Raw genomic sequence first — 20,800 nt, forward strand, 5'->3', positions numbered from 1 at the left:
GTGAGTTAAAAGGTTGGGGGGATGAGACGTTTAAATGGGAAGGAGGGATGACCGGGAGGAAATGAGGTAATGGTGGGGAGGGATTTATGGGGTCTAGGCAAGTGTAGCTCGGTAAGGAATCACATTTTGACATGAACTTGCTACCCACCCTCCCTCCCATTTTTTGGTGGATTGGTGGGGATTATGGTTATTTTCAGTCCTGGTAGGGCAGAGAAGAGGGACAGGCTACCCTCTTCTGTTCCCCATCTGATGTTGGAGGTTCATTTCAGTGAGCTGAGAAAAGAAAGAAAGCAGTTGGAGACTGCTTAATGAATAAATAGGCACGTGGATGCTGCTTACTAGTTTTGATGTCTAATTCAATAAGTGTTAAATATAAGCAAGTGGAGTTAAGGATGCTGCTTATTTGGTTGGAAGTGTAATTCAATAAATGGTATATGAAGTGAGATTTTGGATGCTGCTTCATAAGTAAATTGAGTGAGTGAAGGTATGGATGCTGCTTACTGGTTAAGGATGGTAAGGTCACGCTGTCCTGGCTTATTTGGTTGGATGTGTAATTCAATAAATGGTATATGAAGTGAGTGGTGGGACCCTGCTTCATAAGTAAAGTAAGTGAGTGGAGGTATGGATGCTGCTTACTGGGTCAGGATGAGTGAGGTCAGGCTATCCTGATTAACATTACATGGTTGTTTATGGTGTGATTATAATCAGCTATACTATATTCAGTTGTAATTAATAAATATTGGTTATCAAAGCAATGTTATGGAAGTTTAATAAAGGTCATCAAATGTATGTGTGATGTGTTTATTGAAGGGGACTAGGGCAAATTGCAGTTTATCAAGCACACCATATCGATTTATAGTCGGTTTAGCAAATTAAATTAAGGGCAGTACTGTATGTCATAAGGCAGTATGGTGAAGATCAGTTTAATGCATTTACAGTTTTTACTATTCATCCAAGAAAATTGTAGACAGTAATGATAAAGTCTTGCAGCATTTAGTAGTACTAAAAAGTAAAATGACATCAGCTAAAGAAACAGCTATGGTAGGACAATGGGTGGAGTTTCACTTACAGAACAGTATGTTAAAATCTGAGAGTCATGAAAGTAAATGTAAAAAGTTCAACAGCTAAGACTAATTTTATAAAGGTGCAAAAATGCACAGTGTTAAATTACTACTTTAGTTTCCTTTAAGATTATCAGTTTCCTTACAAACATGCAACAGTTACTCGCGGCAAATGTTTGTTTCATGCAGAAAAAATGTAAACAAAGTCAGGGCAACAAGCAGTGCTATCAGTTTATAATTGTTAAAGATGCAAATGTTATTTTAAGGACCTGATGCTAAATGCAGTCAAGAACTTTAGCCACCCACCCTTGCACACGAGATTAAAAGAAGAGGTTTAAAAGGCCTAACTAGAAAAAATGACACTTTAACATTAAAGCAGGCCTTCCTTTATCACATCAGTGACTGGGATAATGCAAAGTAAAATTTGGCAAGAGCTGTGGTGCGAAAGCTGACTGTCTAGGTGTTTCAGTAATTTATTCAACGTGTGTTTAAAGTTAAAATGTGTGTTAAAGTAAGTATGTATGTTTTCAGTTATATAACAGTACTAGTTTCAGTTTATGTTTTTATCTATGTTCATGAAATACTGACAAAAATATATTAATAGTTTAGTCTTCAGAATATAACAATAACAGATTTCAGTTTTTTTTATCTGTGCTCAGGTAACACTGTCAAAATGTTCTCATGTTTTCAGACAATTGTTCAACAGTACTAGTTTTCAGTTTATTTATGTTCAAACAATACTGACAGGAAAATGTACTAATAGGTTCGTTTTCAGAATATAACATTTACCAGTTTCAGTTATGATTTTATCTGTGTTTAAGTAACATTGGCAAAAGATATTCCTTTAGTATTAGTTTAGTTAGTTTCCAGAATATACACAGCTATTTTACATGTTCAGCATAAATATGTATCACGCTAATGTAAATTTCAATCAAGATTCAGAATATGACATTCATACTCAGTTATGTGTTCAGTATAGTACATTTCAGTATATAAGGTTCATAGATTAGTACTAGGCTAACTGGCCTTGTGAGCCATTTGTTTTAAGCCTAGATAATTATCCCTTCTGAGGCTCAAACTCCACACCTTGTGTTTGTAAGGCCAACACCTTAACCATTAGGCCACCCTCCCAAAAGTTATTTCACATTATTCTGTCATTAGTTTTAAGGGTAAAGCAACAGAATTACATTATTCAGTCATTAGTTAAGGATCAAGTGATACAATTATTTGTAACAGGCATATCCTTCACATTATTCAAGTGACAGAATTATTTATTACAGGCTTATTAAGATAGATTATCTAAAGAATAAATAGTACTAGTTATTCAATGTACTCAAGGCATAACAGGGAAGGTTTAATTTGTTAATTAATTTACAGAGAACAGTGCACTTTACATAATTATTGTACATTAGTCAGAAAATTAAAAGGACACTAAAATAAAATGCAAAGATATAGACCTGAAATACAGAAAGCATAGGTTTTATTAAACTATTATAGCTCAAACATATTCATAAAATATTTCAGACACAAATTTAGGAGGCAGACATCTATTACAGCACAAAAAAGTTAAAAAGGTAAGTAGCATTATTAACAAATCTAAATGAAAATTTGTAGATACAAGTTAATACAATATATGGCAATTATGCTTCAAGACCAATAATAAAGTTATCCCTTTAGTGCTGATTTCAAAAAATAGACAGCATGCTTGATAGGCTGTACAATAAAAAAGAAAATGGATTAAACAGTACAATGTTTAAAGATTTAAATCTATGAACAACAAGGAAAGGTTTTATTTGCTATAAGAGAATGGAATCATGGTACACTAAAGCACCAGTTCATAAGGTAAAAACATAGACAATAGACAGTGTAATTTTATCATTACAGCATACATAGATAGGGGAAAAAATAGGCAGGGTTAACAGTCCATACTCAGTATAACTTAAATAAAGATTCACAAAGACAGGTTATGGATGGGTATAACTTAGACTTAAAGACTCTAAAGACAATGCATCTAGGTAATATGGAAATCATAAAGTTAACAGACTTATTGCCTAGTGGTCAAAAATACAATTGCAAGTTTATTCACCATATTAAAAAAGATTGCCTTGTTATAAGTAAATCATTAAGTTAAGAGACTTCAATCCAAACAGGCCATAAAAGCTCAAGTGACACCTAGTGGTCAAAATTAAATTTGCAAGTGTATTTACCAAATAAAGAAAACTTATTTTCAGATTATTAGTCAGGTAGCATAAAGCTGTATACAGTAGTTAGCAATGCAGATGTAAGGTAACTACAAATGTAGGTCCCTGTAAACTTTCATCAGAGAACTCAGCAAGAGCTGTTCAAGTTAGAGTATTCTCAGTAAATTCACTATAGTACATTTAGGTAAAATAAGGCATGAGAATATAGAGTCAGAAATGTATGTATTCAGTTTAAGAGAAAGACAGTTTATTAGAAAGGAAAGATAAGCATGAAATGTGCAGAAAATACAGAAATACAGAATGTTCCTTTCTCAAGGGAATGACACAATTTTGCCAGCTACAGAATGCTCCTTTCTTAAGGGAAAGATGTACATAGCAATGGGATGCTAGATAAAGAGGCGCATGCAAGACCAAGTTTGAAAACCAAGGTAACCAAGGCTAAGGAGGCACGTAAAGCATTAAAGGGCTTTGGTATTATTAAAATATACTTCAGCGACAGATAGGGAAGTCAGTTAGTTCAGCCTGACATACAGAAAAGATTAAATATCCAGCATTTCAGAAAGGAAGCTATAATACAGACACTCGAGCCTGAGTACAGAAGGCAGGTCAAATAAAAACTATTTCAGTTTACGTTATTTAGGACAATCAGAATATATGTGCAGAAACTTTGGATATATTTAGCAGCACTGTTATTACTAACCAGCCTTCCACAATTTTTACAGACAGATATTGTTTATCATCACTGTTAATAAAGACAGTTTTCAGAAATTGTGAGCATCTAATAAAGCCTTACTAAATAAACTACAGTGTTTGAAGAATTTATTTTAAAAGTACACAAGACATGGTCCAAAAAGGAGAGACTGGCACCTGTTCAGCATGGGTTTGGGTAATTAACAGATAAAGACTTTTATTCCAGTCTCATTTCAGTTGTTTCCAGTTAATTCCAGTATAGTACAGTCTCATCAATTCTTTCAGTATTGTATTATACCATATACTACTACAGATCATAGACAATGATTACAGTTGTTCACAGTGATGTACAATATTCATCCAAGGTTATTAAACTGCAAACAAGATCACACAGTAAAGCTTTATAAAATATATGCTCCTTTTTGAAGATAAATGGAATTGTTGTGCAGCATTACATTACTACAAACCACAATGAGGAACTGCAGTATACTGTGCTCTGTAACATACATCATACCTACCTAAACTGTATTTCCTGATTTCACTGAGCTTCACTGTCATGCTAGGAGCAATTATGTTTATACTCAACCCAATCTAAAAGGGTTTAAGAGTTAGTATTAGGAGAGGCAATTAGACATACACCTGAATTAGGCCTGATCTTTCTCTCACTCTTTATCTGACAGTCTAATTCAGCCAACAGATCCAAAACAACCCTATAGATCACTTACTGAGGAAGCAGGCAGTGTGTACTCTCTGTTAGGCCAAGGCTTACTTATGGATGATATTGAGGATTGTGTTTAATATAACATAATGAGTTTAAATCGTAATGGAAAAGATGAAGACAATACATTGAGGAGGAAGATGAATGAAGATGAACAAGGCTGCAAGGCTCCTAGTACATAGCTCCTCACTTCAAAGGATTACAAGTTTCATTTTTTTCAATGATGACAATTTCTTCTTCTTCCTAGTTCATTTTTTTCAGTGATAAGGATTGCTTCTTACTCCAAGGAATTAAGAGTTTCATTTATTTCAATGGGCAGGATTTCTTCTCCTCACTTTGAGGGATTAGGAGTTTCATTTTTCAGTGACAAGGATTTCTTGTTTAAGGTTTATAAGAGAATTTTATTTAGTAATGGTTTAATGTTTTTCAGTCATAGATGAAATCACATAAAGGACAAATATCTCTATTCTGAGTGGGAGAAGTCTGGATAACTTATTTGGGGCTCTCCATAAACAGTTCACTGGCAAATCTCAGGTGACTTGTGCCCAGTTATGCATTTTTGAGTTTGAACACACAACAATCATTTGTATAAATCACTGAATTTTTGGAGTGCATTGCGTAGATGTTTTGTATTAAAGAAATGCAATGAAATGCTGTAAAATCTGTGTGAAATCACAGATGTTGCTTATACATAAAAATGTAGCTCAGCATTAAGTGATAAGTATAAAAGGCAGCAAAATATAGATGTCTCCTTTTTTAATTAAGGCTCCACCTATTTTGAGTCATTGATTCATAGGTAAGTACTAGGAATGTGGTGCTAGAGACCATTGACAAGACCAGACCATTTTCCCCAGAGCATTGCCTGGTTAAGTCAGTTGCTGAGTGTTGCACAGTAGACAAATGAACACTGAGGGACTTGGGCCTTGGTGTACAGGAAGCAGCTTCTTCAAAGCTCACAGCTTTATTCCTGTGTGTTAAAGGTTAGACCTTTGTAACTCAGCCTTAACACTCTGTACTACTTGCCACATGTAAGTCAAGTTTTACAGCAGGCACAACATATAGAAAAGGATTATTAGTGAAACTGTTTAACATTAAACTTCATCGCACTGATGATATGTTGAATCTTACTTTGTGGCTGCATCTATGGGTTCATAGGTTCATAGGTATATACTAGGCTAACAACCACTAGGGCCTTTATGAGCCTAGCCATGTACCCAACCCAAACCAGTTTTTTTCCTAATGTATCATAGGCATTTATTAAGAGGGGATATGTTAGGTAGGAAGTTTCTACTAGTTATGTGGGAGTGATATATCAGTTTGGGCATTACCGTCTGCCTCTGTTTATCAGAAACATGGGGCCAGACCCGGGGTGAATCACTGGTTTCCCATCCAACTGTTAAATAGAGTTTGGGATGGACTCTATTTCATATGGATGGGGAGCCTGCTCCAAACCATGGGAATCCTCTTAGACACATATCTGTCTTGCCAACATGTCTTATTTAAGAAACAACAAAATATAAACCCTTAAATCTAATGGTTGTAATGCGTTTTTTTTTTTGTGGATGAGCACAAGGTCCATGAGAAGGCAAGAATGCCTTTTATACCAGGCATAGATCACCTCGCAGTAACCTGTAGGAGACCCAGTATAGAGATAGGGCTTCAAGTAATCTGAATACCACAATTTGTTTATACCTGGATTCTCCTGATAAGGAACCTTTCAAGTCATTCCTGCAGTTGCATATATCTAGTAAGCTACAAGCCAAAGGGGAGATTATACTAAATAATTGGTCTGAAATGGACCAGATAAAGTGTGACTTTAACTTCTTTAGACCTGGATGCCATGGTGACTTGTGCCCAGTTATGCATTTTTGAGTTTGAACACACAACAATCATTTGTATAAATCACTGAATTTTTGGAGTGCACTGGGTAGATGTTTTGTATTAAAGAAATGCAATGAAATGCTGTAAAATCTGTGTGAAATCACAGATGTTGCTTATACATAAAAATGTAGCTCAGCATTAAGTGATAAGTATAAAGGGCAGCAAAATATAGATGTCTCCTTTTTTAATTAAGGCTCCACCTATTTTGAGTCATTGATTCATAGGTAAGTACTAGGAATGTGGTGCTAGAGATCATTGACAAGACCAGACCATTTTGCCCAGAGCATTGCCTGGTTAAGTCAGTTGCTGAGTGTTGCACAGTAGACAAATGAACACTGAGGGACTTGGGCCTTGGTGTACAGGAAGCAGCTTCTTCAAAGCTCACAGCTTTATTCCTGTGTGTTAAAGGTTAGACCTTTGTAACTCAGCCTTAACACTCTGTACTACTTGCCACATGTAAGTCAAGTTTTACAGCAGGCACAACATATAGAAAAGGATTTCCCATCCAACTGTTAAATAGAGTTTGGGATGGACTCTATTTCATATGGATGGGGAGCCTGCTCCAAACCATGGGAATCCTCTTAGACACATATCTGTCTTGCCAACATGTCTTATTTAAGAAACAACAAAATATAAACCCTTAAATCTAATGGTTGTAATGCATTTTCTTTTGTGGATGAGCACAAGGTCCATGAGAAGGCAAGAATGCCTTTTATACCAGGCATAGATCACCTCGCAGTAACCTGTAGGAGACCCAGTATAGAGATAGGGCTTCAAGGCAATCTGAATACCACAATTTGTTTATACCTGGATTCTCCTGATAAGGAACCTTTCAAGTCATTCCTGCAGTTGCATATATCTAGTAAGCTACAAGCCAAAGGGGAGATTATACTAAATAATTGGTCTGAAATGGACCAGATAAAGTGTGACTTTAACTTCTTTAGACCTGGATGCCATGCTCTTACTCATAAGTTGGGCAACATACAATGATTTTATTACTACCTTGGTCACATGTTGATCAAAGATCAGATTACTCTCTACATATGTTCACATATCCCTGACTATCGGATCAGCTTTTAGGGGTGTCTTATTGATGGACTAATTATCTAGGGTGGCAGTTTTCCTAAATGTCACTATAACGCATTTCTTGGCATTGAGTTTTATTCCGTAACTTTGGCACCAGTCATTTGTCTGTGTTTGACCAGCTTGTAAGATGCTTGTGCCACGGATGAATCTATGATGGCTCCTAATTTGCTTTCATCTGCAAACTAGGTCAGCCAAAGACCCTTCATATTAGTCTTTACCTCTGAAAAGTAGATGATAAATAGGATTGGGTCCAGCACAGAACCCTGAGGTACCTCACTGGTGAACAATCTCTTAGTGGGGGTGTTCTCATCATTCCTGACCTCTTGGGGCCTGTCTGTGAGCCAAATGGCAATCCAATGAGTTATGAAGGGGTTTATGCCCAGTTTGGTGAGTTTGTCAACTATATCCGAGTGGAGTATTGTATCAAATGCCTGATCCAGGTCCAGGCTGATGGTATGCACTATTTTCCCCTCATCCATTGCCTTGGTGATCTTTTTAAAGAAGTCCACGGTTTAGTAGGCATGAGCCTCCCTTGACAAAGCCAGACTGGTTTGGTCCAGTGAATGAGGGCTCCTCATGCCTTTGTTGATCATTTCCATGATCATTTGTTCTACGGCTTTGCACATTAGACGAGACAGACTAGCAGGTTTGTAGTTTCCTGGGCTAGTTGATGGTCCACCCTTGTGAAGTGGAATAACCACTGCAGTCCTTCATTCTCATGGTACAAAGGCTGTTTTGAGGCTATAGTCGAAAAGTGACTTAATTGGTCTTGATAGGTCATGTTTCAAGCTATTTCAGATGCATTCTGGGATATTGCCTGCCCATTTGAGATCATGTTTTTGCCTTAGTGAGTGTCAGCAGCACCTGCTCCCTGTTAATAGTTTGGGGTTTATTCTAGTAGATATTTCATGAGGTCTGGCAAAGGGAAGTGGGGAAGTGAAGTCTCAGCTGAATTTTTCAGCCAGCAAATTCACTGTGTCGCTCTGCTCAGTTAAGATGGTACCACTGACCACCAGTATAGTACACTAATGTGTGCTGCCTTTTCAGGTTTTGGATATAGCCTAGATGGTCTTGTGGTTGTCTTTAGCCTGTGAAGCTATCTTTACCATGTAATTGGCCTTGCTTGACTTAATTTGTCCTGTTAGTTTCCTGCTTAGTTTAAATGGAGAGCTCCTATCATTATGGGAGTTGCTCTTCATGAATTTAGCCATAACTTCTATTTGCTTTTGCCATAAAACCTGTTAAGGATAAGATTCCACCAGTGCGGTTTGTTTTTAGAGTTTTTTGGAGGGATTACTTTTAGTAGGTACAGCAGCCTCTATACAGCCTTTTACATGCTTGTACAGGGTCTCTGTGAACAATTACGCACAGGCTGGTGTAAAGTCAGGGTTGAAAGGCCCATTGAAGTTTGACAAACTATCACTTAATGGGATGTAGTTTGCTTTGGAATAGTTCCTAGCTGTTACAGGGTTTGCTGGGGTTACTGAGTCGATTGTTTTTTGAAGGAGATAACTTTGTGGTACAACTTCACCAGTGATGATGTGACACTTGGGGAGGGGTAGCACTCTCCCAAAATGGCGAGTGCCAGATTCAGAATCTTTGGACTTCTGGTGGGTGTGTGCACTATCTGGTCAAGGATATTTGTTTTAATAAAGTCCTGCTAGTTTGAGCCAGTGCATGTTTTCCAGTCTATAGACAAATGTACAAAGATGTTTCTTAAAAGCCAGAAGGTTAGGGGTATAATTATTACAACCTACATTTGCAGTGTTAGCCCTACACTTAGGATAAGCAATTCACATGGAAGATAAATGCCTCATACCAAGATATTTAGAACAGGGATTTTAACTTGATTGAGTTTTGGCAAACTGCTAATGTGGTAGAAGTAACAGTAGTTATAAAAAGGTCAGAAAGAAAACAACCTTTCTGAGCAGGCAATATAAATGCGTTCCTTAGCATCTGCAATGGCTAGTGTTGTACTATGTGACAACTCCTTTATGTATTTCTTTTCTTTAATATCAGTACTGAAACAAAGCCTCATGGCATGATCTATAAGCCATGATGTTCTGAACGTCTTCTGAAGATATTTTTTATTTTTACCACCCACTTCCTTCTTCTCAACAGAGAAGCACTCTACAGACAAGGACATAACGAATTATTTTCCAACAACTTAATGGCATTGATTATTAATCATCCAGAAAAAGATAATACGTTATTAGAAATATGGAAAACAAAGGTTTATATTCCAAGCATTAAATCAAATTCAATGATGTTAGTCAACTTGTAGGAAGAGAAATGTAGCGGCCAGATGTTGAATGACATTAGATGGATTAATTAAAGATGTTGGTAGTTTAGAGATGGGGAAGAGTTTAGATTGAAGTAATGGGTGACTGCTTGATACTGGGGATAGTTAGGCAGTCATGTTTATAAAACAATACACTACACTCATAGAAGATGTAAGCAAATACTTCAGGTGAACTTTATATATTTTATTTACTACTTATTTATTTATGACTTGTTATCTGCAGTAAAGCATTGATCCACATAGAACTTATTCAAGCCTACCCAGCATATAGAGACAGAAATAAATGCAAATAAGCAAAAACATAATGGAACTGTGGTTAAAATAGCTATATATAAAAAAATATGTGTGCAATGTTTTAGTCTTACCTAAGTTCCAGAAATCAGAAATCACTAGGAACTGATTAGTATAGGCCCAACGTTTCTTTTAGTAGCAGAATAAAGTTCATAGCAGTTATTGGATACCAGCAGGTTGCTGGTGGTAAGTATGAATAAGTATGAATGCTTTGAGCTCTTAAAGAGATTCTTCCTTCAGTTTAAGGCATGATTCCTTTAACTGTCATTTGCCTGATGAGTGATTTCTTTATGTTACTTAAGGCCACGATGCTATGAGACAGTTAGATCATTGGTGTCAGCTAGAGTGCTTAATGGCTTTCTGGACAGTATGCCTACTAAATACCTTTAAATTGTTTGATTGGAAGGTAATGCATACATTAAACCCAATATGCTTACAATGCTAGGCAAAGATAGAAGATGAAGGTTCTATATTTCAATATATCAGCCAGTTCTGCATGGAGAGTCACTCAAACGGCATAGCATTGTTTTTTATTTTGTCAGTGGTGCAAGGAGATGGTAGAACATTTTCTACATTTTAAAACCTGATGAAAATAATGGAGAAATGTAAAGTTCAGGACTTTATCACCTGGACAATGTTCCCAGAAAAACAACACAGGAGAAAAGGAACAACTGTATAACAGTAATAATGACTCAAGGTCCATGTGGCACACCATAATGGTCCATAAAAAGTTTTCAAGCACATAAAACTAGACTCAGGAAACAGACAGGTTAATAAAAAGAACATAAATGGAAGACAGTCTTGGGGAAGTAAGGCCTCAAAACAGTGACAGAACAGAATTTAAGTACAGATAGTTCTGATAATGAATGGTCAAATTACTAAGCATTTCAGAGAAATGGTTTATAACAGCTGGGTTGTGTTTTCTAAGGGTCAACTACCTAGTTATCAAATATATAAATAAATAGGCAGGGATGATGTTAATAAATAAGTAAAATAGGTCAAAGAAATATTCTGCAGGGTGAGTAGAAGAGGGTGATATGGGAAGCAGAAAAGTTATGTGAAATATGCCCAAGCAGAGGGGGGGGGTAAGAAGCTTGAGGAACCAATATTATGCACTTCTGCATGTACAGCTGTTTGTGCTACATGTCTGCATGGAATATAATTATGAGCACCCTGCTTTGTGCTTCATGGAAATGACAGCATCTCAACTTTATCACCTTACAGAGTCATCAACAGCAAGGTAACTAATTCCACTTATCTGTCCTTTACTCAAAATGCAAGATTATTTAAGAGCGGATGGTGTGTCAGCACTCAGGCATGTGTCCACACACAAGCACACACACACACACACACACACACACACACACACACACACACACACACACACACACACACACACACACACACACACACACACACACACACACACACACACACACACACACACACACACACACACACACAGACACACACACAGACACACACAGACACACACACAGACACACACACACACACACACACACACACACACACACACACACACACACACACACACACACACACACATACACACACACACACACACACACACACACACACGCACACACGCAAACATATAAACACACACCCTCACATGCACATGCTGCTGACATACTCAGAGACAATTTGAAGTCATCATCCAATGTAATATGTACAGCATCTAATATCTTCATAGGTGGGAAGAAGCCTAAAAACTCAAGAGACAAAGCATGAGGACAATGAATGACATATAAACATAGCAGGTACAGCAAATGACAATACCCCATTATGTTAATCTACTGTCTGACAAATACAGTATGTCATGTTTCTAATGATAGCCACTCCTTACTCAATAACAATTAGCTTCAAAATATGATGCGTGAAACTGCAGAGATAGACAGGGCAAACAATGTATATCATATATGTCCAGAGCAACATGAACGACTGGGAGAAGAGACAGTTACTTACGTGCACATAATTAACTTAATACTGCCTAACATGAGTCTTAACGCTGACTTCTGGCAAATCTGTCATTTCATGCTTGACCCATTTTCTTACTTTGGAGAAAAAAATGGTGACTGTTTTTTAAACCTATTTTTAACCTATTATTATAAATCAAACACCATGGTGGTGCAGCGGTAGCATTGTTGCCAAACAGCAAGAGGTTTTCCCGTTCAATTCTCGGCTGGAGTGCTGGGAGTGCCTTCTGTGTGGAGTCTGCATGTCCTCCCCGTGGTTGGGTGGGCATTCAAAAGACATGCTTAAATGGGCGTGCCTTAATTGAAGGTTGAACGTCGAGCTGGCACCTCGACGTTCGTGAAAATCTACTGCCAATCATTAGTGGACCGGTGTTCCACAGCAATGACCCATAACTGGGAAAAGCCGAAAGACAAACAACAACAACAGCATTAAACATAATAAACCAGAAAATAAAATAAATGTGGCTTACAGAGAATGCTTACAACTATTGCCAGGATTAAAAGAAGGAAACAGAGGATAAGGACTCCATTTTTGGCAAATGTTTCAGACTGTCTTAGATCAATTTTCTTCTTGACAGTTTCTTCAGTTTTTATTATAGCTTCTTGCTTTATTGTACCTATGAAGAAAAGGTAAAAAGAGAAAAATCTGTTTTGCATGATTTAGATCACATTATGGCTTACCTTATGGAATGTGCAGCTACACTTGACTTAATATCTCATAAATATCAACACATTTATCAATATTATCAATGTACAACAGGCTAAAATACATTTTTCATAGTACAAAGTGAGACAGTTTTTACAGAAACTAAATGTTTTTAGGTACTCCATAATGTCAATCAATAACAAGTTCTTACTTTACTGTCAAAGCTAATACTTGCTAAGAGATGGAAAAGTCCAACCTCCTAATGTCACTGAATAATTTAGAAATACCCTAAGCTACTCTCCATCTCTATCCCGTTTCTAATGCTGCATGCAGCCACTATTTTCTTTCCATCGTCAAATATTAGTAACCTTATCTGACGCTAACCTCCTACTTCCTGGAAAATAAAATGTAATTATTAAAACTGAATCTTAGGCAGAGTTAATTGGACTGCTATATTAAGTGGAAAGAGGGAAAAATAGACTGAGTGGGTAATAAGAGAAAGGCATCTTGGTCAGAAAGTTGGAGGGATTATCTAGTGTTGTTTTGGCATGGGATATGATGGGAAATAGGTTGCGTTTCATGTATTTTACACAAACACATACAGACATATGTGTATATATATATATATATATATATATATATATATATATATATATATATATATATATATATATATATATATACACATATATGGATTCACTTTATAATCTCAAAATATTGAAATATCAAATTTCAGTATTTCAAGACGGTAAAGTCGAATTTTCATAATAGCAAAACTGCATAACCACGAATCCGGAAATGTCAAATTAATGGTCATGGTTTTCTGGTACATGACATGTGTGCATGGTGTACAGTTTAGTGTGTGAATTTAGGTAGAATTTAAGGTAAGTGACTATTTTGTAAGGATTTTGGGTAGGTGTTTGAGTGCATGTGAGTGTGTTTGGAAGTTGTATGTGTGGGTTACATTAGGCAAGTAAAAGTATGAGTGCTTAAGAGCTGAAAGTGGTGGTGTTTGTATATATATGTGATGTGTGTGTGAGGGGACTATAGAATGTCTAGTTGTGAGTTTACTATCTTTTTCTGTTTTGTAGATCTCAAAGTTAGTATATATAAGTAGTGGGGGTGTGGGGGGCTGTGCCCCCCACATGGAGGGGTCATAGACACAGGAAGCTGTTGAAGACTGGGGGGGGGAGGGAGAGAGGGGCACTTAATAATCTAAAAAGGACAATTTTTTAGAACTATTTAGTACCACAACATAGGTTCACTTGGAGGATATTTTAAGCTTAGCCAATTCTCTTTTGGTGCTTGAATTAACATTTTCTGATTGGTCTTACCTATCCCATGGCTGACAATTGTATATTAGCCCTAGTGAGAATAACTGTGATCATACCATAGATAATTTGAGGGGACCCATGTAAGGGATGCAGCATTTAGGAACTGCCTCTATCCATTAGTGGCATGAGGTGCAATCCTGGAGTACATTTTCTATTACCCCATCCTAAGATCCAGGTTGCATTTGAATATGGACGGATGAGTTTTGTTTTATTTTTTTGGATAGTTTATTCTGTAACAGTGGTAGCCTCTGTGATATATATATATATATATATATATATATATATATATATATATATATATATATATATATCTCCACAACATTCAGTTTAGATACCTGGACTGAGTATTCCTGATGCCATTTGACTTGCTGATGCTCAGTAGGTCCATCTGTATTAGGTCGGAGGATGCCTTGTATGCCAGACATGTCACCTCTAAGCACTCTGTAGGATACTGAGTATAGTAATAAATCTTTGAGGTGGTCCATGCAAGACCTATTGTTTAGGACTTGTATCCTTTTAGTAAGGTATCTCTGAAGGTTTTTCAATTGTTGCATGGGGTTGGACAGATACATGCCAAAGTGGGCATTATACAAAATGATTGACCTACTGAGAACTTTGTAAAGGGGGACAACAACATCTCTAGATCTAGTCACAATCAATTTGTTTATAAGCTGCGCAATATGGAAAGGCTTTCTGATGACTCTGGGCACATGTTGGTCAAAAGTTAGGTCACTGTACACACAAGTTCCCAAATGCCAAACAATTGGGTCAGTTCTCAGAGGGCATTGTCATGATTTTGACACCAGTTATTATTTGGGATAAATCTTCCTGCATGATGGTCAAGTCATTTAGAGATTCAGTAACTGCTCCTAGCTTGACGTAATCTCAAACTTAGTTGGCCAAAGCGCTTTGGTATTTTCTTTTACGTTTGAGATGTATATGCAAAACAGAAAAAGTCTCAGCACCTATTAGACAGAGGCACAGTAAACTAAACCTTAAAAAGGGCACAGTGTACTCAAATCAAGGGGTGACGTAAGCCATACAGAATTCGGCTAGGATTATAATTGCCTCAGGGCAGATAGCCTAGTATGAACCTATGAACCTATGAACCCTGGGGGGGCTCCATTGGTGACTGGTCTCTTCCCCTACTTTGATCTCCTGCATCCTGTAAGTAAGTTTGCAATCCAGATTGTGATGTAAGTGTTTGCTCCTACATTATTCATCTTTTGTACTACATCCGAGTAGGGGATTTATCAAAAGGCTTGGCCAGGTCAAAGTAATGTGGTGTGAACTGTTTTACCTTTATCCATTGCTTTGGTAACAAGAGTAAAGCTTAAAATTTGCCCATGATTTTGAGCCTTTCACACTTTCCTCTGGGCTGTTTTCAAACACATTTTTAGGGCCATACATACATGTATGCATTCTTTGATTCATCTTCCTGATTGTATTAAATTATATTCCTTGTATAATACAGCACCAGATGTTAGAATGCATTTTAAATTTGTAGTTTTGATCAGTCTTCTAGTAAGCAATGAAACAAAATGTGTGAACCAATAATGAAAATACTACCCATTTCAGAAAATGTCAACCATAAAAGGCCACTCAAACTTCTGTCATTACAATCCATCAGTATCAGTAAACATGCAAAATGTTTGCAGAAGTCAGTCATCTAAATAATTCCAAATTAAAGGGATCTCTAACTAATGATGAGATTGCTGCTAGGAAACAACTTTATATTTCATTTTTCATCTACAAATAAAGCGGCTGTTGCCCTTGAAGAATAAATTGCTTATGTTACATTAAAAACTGATAAGCTAGTAATACTGCAATAGAGAATGGATGGCAAACTGATAACAGGTTCATAATTACTAGGTACCTCCTCCAAAGGAGGACTGTCACAGGACTGCAGCTTCCACTCCCTTTAAAGTACAACACAGTACAGTATCACTGATCCATCTGTATACTGTGGGAGTAGAACCCACAGCCTTCTGCATCAAAAATAAAGCTACTACCTGTTGTGCTACTAACAATGCAAAAAGGCTTGGAATAAGCAGCACTAAACTCCTCTTTCCCTGAAGCTTTCATCTCCTGGTAATTTCTTTTATTTAACATTTGTTTACCGGGAAAGTCCAACTTTGAACAAAGCCAATTTTCAGAAGAGGCCCAGGGAAAAATGCTGCAGATGTATAGGATCATATGAGGTTACTAGGCTAATGGCCCTGGGGCACTTACAAGCCTAGCCAACAATTTATCCCAAAAAAAAAAGAAACCTCAGTCTGCACCTGTCACCCCTGACAATGAGGGACAAAGGTGGAACCCCTAGGACAAATTTATGGTTTCCCATCCACTTCATCAAGGTTGCATTTGAAGAGGGTCAGTGAGGTACTCTGTTTGACATGTATGGGAAGTGTAGGCAAAGTTTGACTCTGATGACCAAGAAATCCTTGATAGGTTTAGATTGGACAAGAATATTTTAAGGGCTTTAGTGACTTTGCATGGCTCACAGAAGAGGACTGAGAGGACATGTGGTTTTCTATAACAAACTCTGGACACCAAGACTTGTACATCCCTCACTATACTTGCCACAGGACCTTCCAGAGAGAAACTTGGGTTATTGCTGTGCATTTTTCACATTTATGCCTCAAGAACACTTCAGCAGTTCCTTGACATACTCTTGGCACACATAGATCAGTATATTTAAATGCCAGTGTTACCTCAGTACAGAGCTGGAACCATTTGTGCTTTCCTCACCTGCTCTCCCTCCTCGCACAACCTTCTTACCGTTTTCCTTTTGAGACAACCTTGTTTTCTCTCAACCCCATTTCTAGCTGCCCTGTCTTCCCCTTCACAGCCTTATAAAGACACAAGCAGTGTATCGACATAAGGACACCCATGCGTTCAGAACATAACACCTTGTATGTTTTTTTTTAATTCACTACTACATAGCTGAACTAAGTACTATTTTCTTCAACTGACCAACAGTGATATACATATAGTTGAAAGTAATTGTCAACTAGTTTTTATGCATTTTACAAACTTACAGACATACCATTAGCTTGTGAGTACATCTGCGCAGCACTTCGTTTTCATATAGCCAATGCCATCAACTAGTGCTGAGCATATCTGCATAAAGATGTAGCGGTGCTCTTCACTGTTTGATCTTGTGCACATACAAACCCTGGGACTATAATTACCACCCTAAGACTTGCTTTCTACAGTATTCTATTACCTGAGTTTAATAATGCTCTTTTCCTTAAAGCTGTCTTATTATATACATTTTCCATTGCATGTGTTGTTACTAATTTTATTTTAACAAGGTCATGACTCTTGAAAAGGGGTCCAACTGGTCCAACTCATGTACCTGCAAAGTAAAACAAATACCACGGAAAAGAGTGGTCAATCAGATTGCTAGTTACCTCTGCACAGAATCTATTCTACTACATGAAAAAGCATAGTGTAACCCTTCCACATCTCATATTTAGACACAGTTCCCTTCTCTTTCACAGCCTTCAAAATCTGTCACAGCAAAACAGAGTAAACGAACCACACACACAATGGAGCTCTTCAGCAAAACAGAGTAAATGGAGCCCAGCAGCAGTTTCAGCAAAACAGAGTAAATGGAGCCCAGCTGTAGTAAACGAATCACACACACATTAACAGAGCCCAGCAGCAGTTAGAGTAAATGAACCACACACAGAGTAAATGGAGCCTAGCAGCAGTTTCATAACATAGATAAATGCCAGTGCTTACAGTATCTCTGGCAGCAATGATATGAACATACAAGTTTCAGCTTAAATGGAGCCTGGCAGCAAGTTTCATAAATAAATGGCAAGTGATTCCCAGGCACATTTGTGTTTAAAATTCACGCGATGCATGCATGAGTCCTCCGTTAGGACCTAACACAGGTCTTGCAGCTGTAAAAGTGTGTGTGTGGGAGGGTGCTTCCTCCCCCTCGCTCTATGGTCCTGGTGCCATAGTGCAGGTTTGTTAATTTGTATTTCTGTTTGTGTGTGTTTTAAAACACAAAACAGCAAGAGTTCTGGATAAAGGACAGGCTCTAATGAAAAGCAAGCCAATAGTACAAAAATAAATAAAGCCTTGTCCACTACGACTGAATATAAACACATATAAAAACAACAAAATGTAAGTGCTTTCACAGTCTCTGACTGCTTTCTCAGACAGCATTAAACAACTGAATTACATATTTTATACACTTAAAAATCAATCAGCCATTAATTGATAGTAGTTAAGGCATTTAAAGTGTCCCTTTCACTTTGCTGGTAAGATTCCATAAAAACAACCAACATTTAATTTATCAAAACCGCATTAAAAATTATTTAAAAAAACTTTTAAAAAAAAGAACATGTATTCACATTTAGCTACACATTTTAAAGTGCTCTCTCTCTCTACACACACACATATCTATATATATATATATATATATATATATATATATATATATATATATATATATATAGATATATAAATTAATGTCTGATTGCTCTGGTTTTGAGGAATGGTTTCAGTGGTACTGCTTCACTTATGCCTGGTAATGTGTCTGCATTGAGTTTAATGATCCACCTTTGCTCAGCTGCTTCAGTCCTATTCTTCACATCACCCCCTCTTATCCCTTATCTGATAACCTCTAGAACAAAAAACATGAAAGTGTGGTCTCTCCCTTCTGCCTCAACATGCTTGGCCAATGTACTGTTCTCCTTTCTAGTAATGATATCTCTATTGTGTTCTAATATACGCTCCTTAAGCATTCTATTTGGCTTCCCTATGTAAAAAAACATACATTTTACACAGAAACTGAAGTACACAACATTCTTAGTTCGTCAGTCAGCATAGCATTTGGCTTGAATTACTGCCTGACTGTATGTATGTCTAAAAGTGGTGAAAGAGTATATGAATTTACATGCTGCACAATTTCTGCATATGTAAGTTCCTAACCTTGAAGATGCAATAGGCGGCAGAGCTATCTGTGTTTTATAACATAGCTGTTGTTTAAGGCATCTTTTATTTTTAAAGGAGAACAGTGGGGTGTCTTCCAACACCTCTTTAAGCTCATCCACTGCTGTCAAGATGCTCCAGTTCTTTCTGAACACCTCACAAAACACATTAATATCACTGGCAAATGAAATTGGGAATCTAAGTTTCCCATTGTCTGATCTATTTATATCTAGTGCAGAATCTGCCTGCTGTGCAAAATAAGCTTCTCCCTTTCTTGCAGTGATTCTTCTATGCATTTGTCTAATTCATGTTTAGAATAACCTCTTTCTAAAAACTCTTTCCTGGGATTATTCAGGGCTGCTGTGAGCTGTGTTTCATTATTATCCAGGCTCATGATTCTCAAAATCTGACCTTTCATGACATTTCTATTAATGTGGTTGGTGTGTATACTTCTTCGATGGATTATGGCATTCCTCCTGGTAGGTTTCCTATAGAGGCTAATCTCCAGTTTTCTGGCCTCTGACTTCTTAACTGTTACATCAAGGAACTCTATGCTCCCATGAGAGAAAGTACATGTAAACTTTGAGAATGTAGTGGTGGCATGTAAATATTCCAAAAAGTCATTTAGCTGTTGTTCAGAGCCCCCCACCCATAGAAGGAAAATGTCATCCGCAAAGCAGGTATACCACAGCAAATATTGATTATATTCACTGGTTTGTAAAAGCAATGTCAGCTCCCAATGAATCAAAGCAAGACTGGCGTAGCTATTGGCACAAGGCATGCTCATAGCTACACCTATCTTTTATACGTAATAGTGATCTCTGAAGACAAAGACATTATTCTCTAAAATAATGTCCAGTAAATTGCAAATCAAATTGATCTTACTGCCAGTATAAGTCAGTATTGTACCTAGGTGTCTGATATTGTCTATGCCCCAATCATTCGGGATAACTGTAAATAACGATGTCACATAAAGGGTCACAAAAATAGTATTCATTCATTAGTCCCTTGGTCTTACTATAATAATTCTGTAAAAACATCTTGGTGTCTCTTAGTATGTGCTCATATGTATCTAACACCGGATGCAGACATTTCTTAACATAAATGGATAATGCCTCTTTCACCCACCCTTTACTCGAGACTATAGGTCTCATTAGTGGGTTCATGGCATCCTTGTGAACCTCGTGTACTACATATATAATAGGTACAAGTGGAGCTTCTGTAGTGAAATAATTAAATAAGTCTGCTGAGATCATGTATGTTATAATTAAGTAAAAAATGAAAAAGGACACTGTCAATAATAGCTTTCAATTCTGTCCCATTAATTCTTACATATGTACACTGGTCACTAAGTAACTGAACCATCTGTATTATAGAACCCTTTGTCCATGACAATCACCCCTGCACCTTTATCAGCAGGTCTGATTTCAATTGACTGCATTCTCTTAAGTTTAACTAGGGTATCACATTCTTCTCTACTTAAATTGTGATATCTAGAACCTGTATCATTATTACACAATTCTCTAATCTGTTTGTCAAAAAACTGATATAAAAGTATTAACCATTGGATGCATTTTGGGTGTAAATGTTGTTAATCTCACCAACATCCCCTTTAAATATAGTCGTTAGTGTTAATGTTC

General features: G+C 37.1%; 1 protein-coding gene across 1 annotated transcript in view; it reads right to left on the reverse strand.

Annotated features, from left to right (window-relative positions):
- The window catches only part of LOC122808664 (CD209 antigen-like protein E), a 242,928-nt gene that overhangs the window by 162,431 nt on the left and 59,697 nt on the right, over nt 1–20,800 (reverse strand). Inside the window, exon 2 of the mRNA XM_044079640.1 lies at nt 12,698–12,844. Within this exon, the coding sequence (XP_043935575.1) occupies nt 12,698–12,844 (147 nt within the window). The remainder of the gene's footprint in view (nt 1–12,697; nt 12,845–20,800) is intronic.

Source organism: Protopterus annectens, chromosome 8.part0 (genome assembly GCF_019279795.1).
Source record: "Protopterus annectens isolate FY-2018-M chromosome 8.part0, PAN1.0, whole genome shotgun sequence".
Lineage (NCBI taxonomy): Eukaryota > Metazoa > Chordata > Ceratodontiformes > Protopteridae > Protopterus > Protopterus annectens.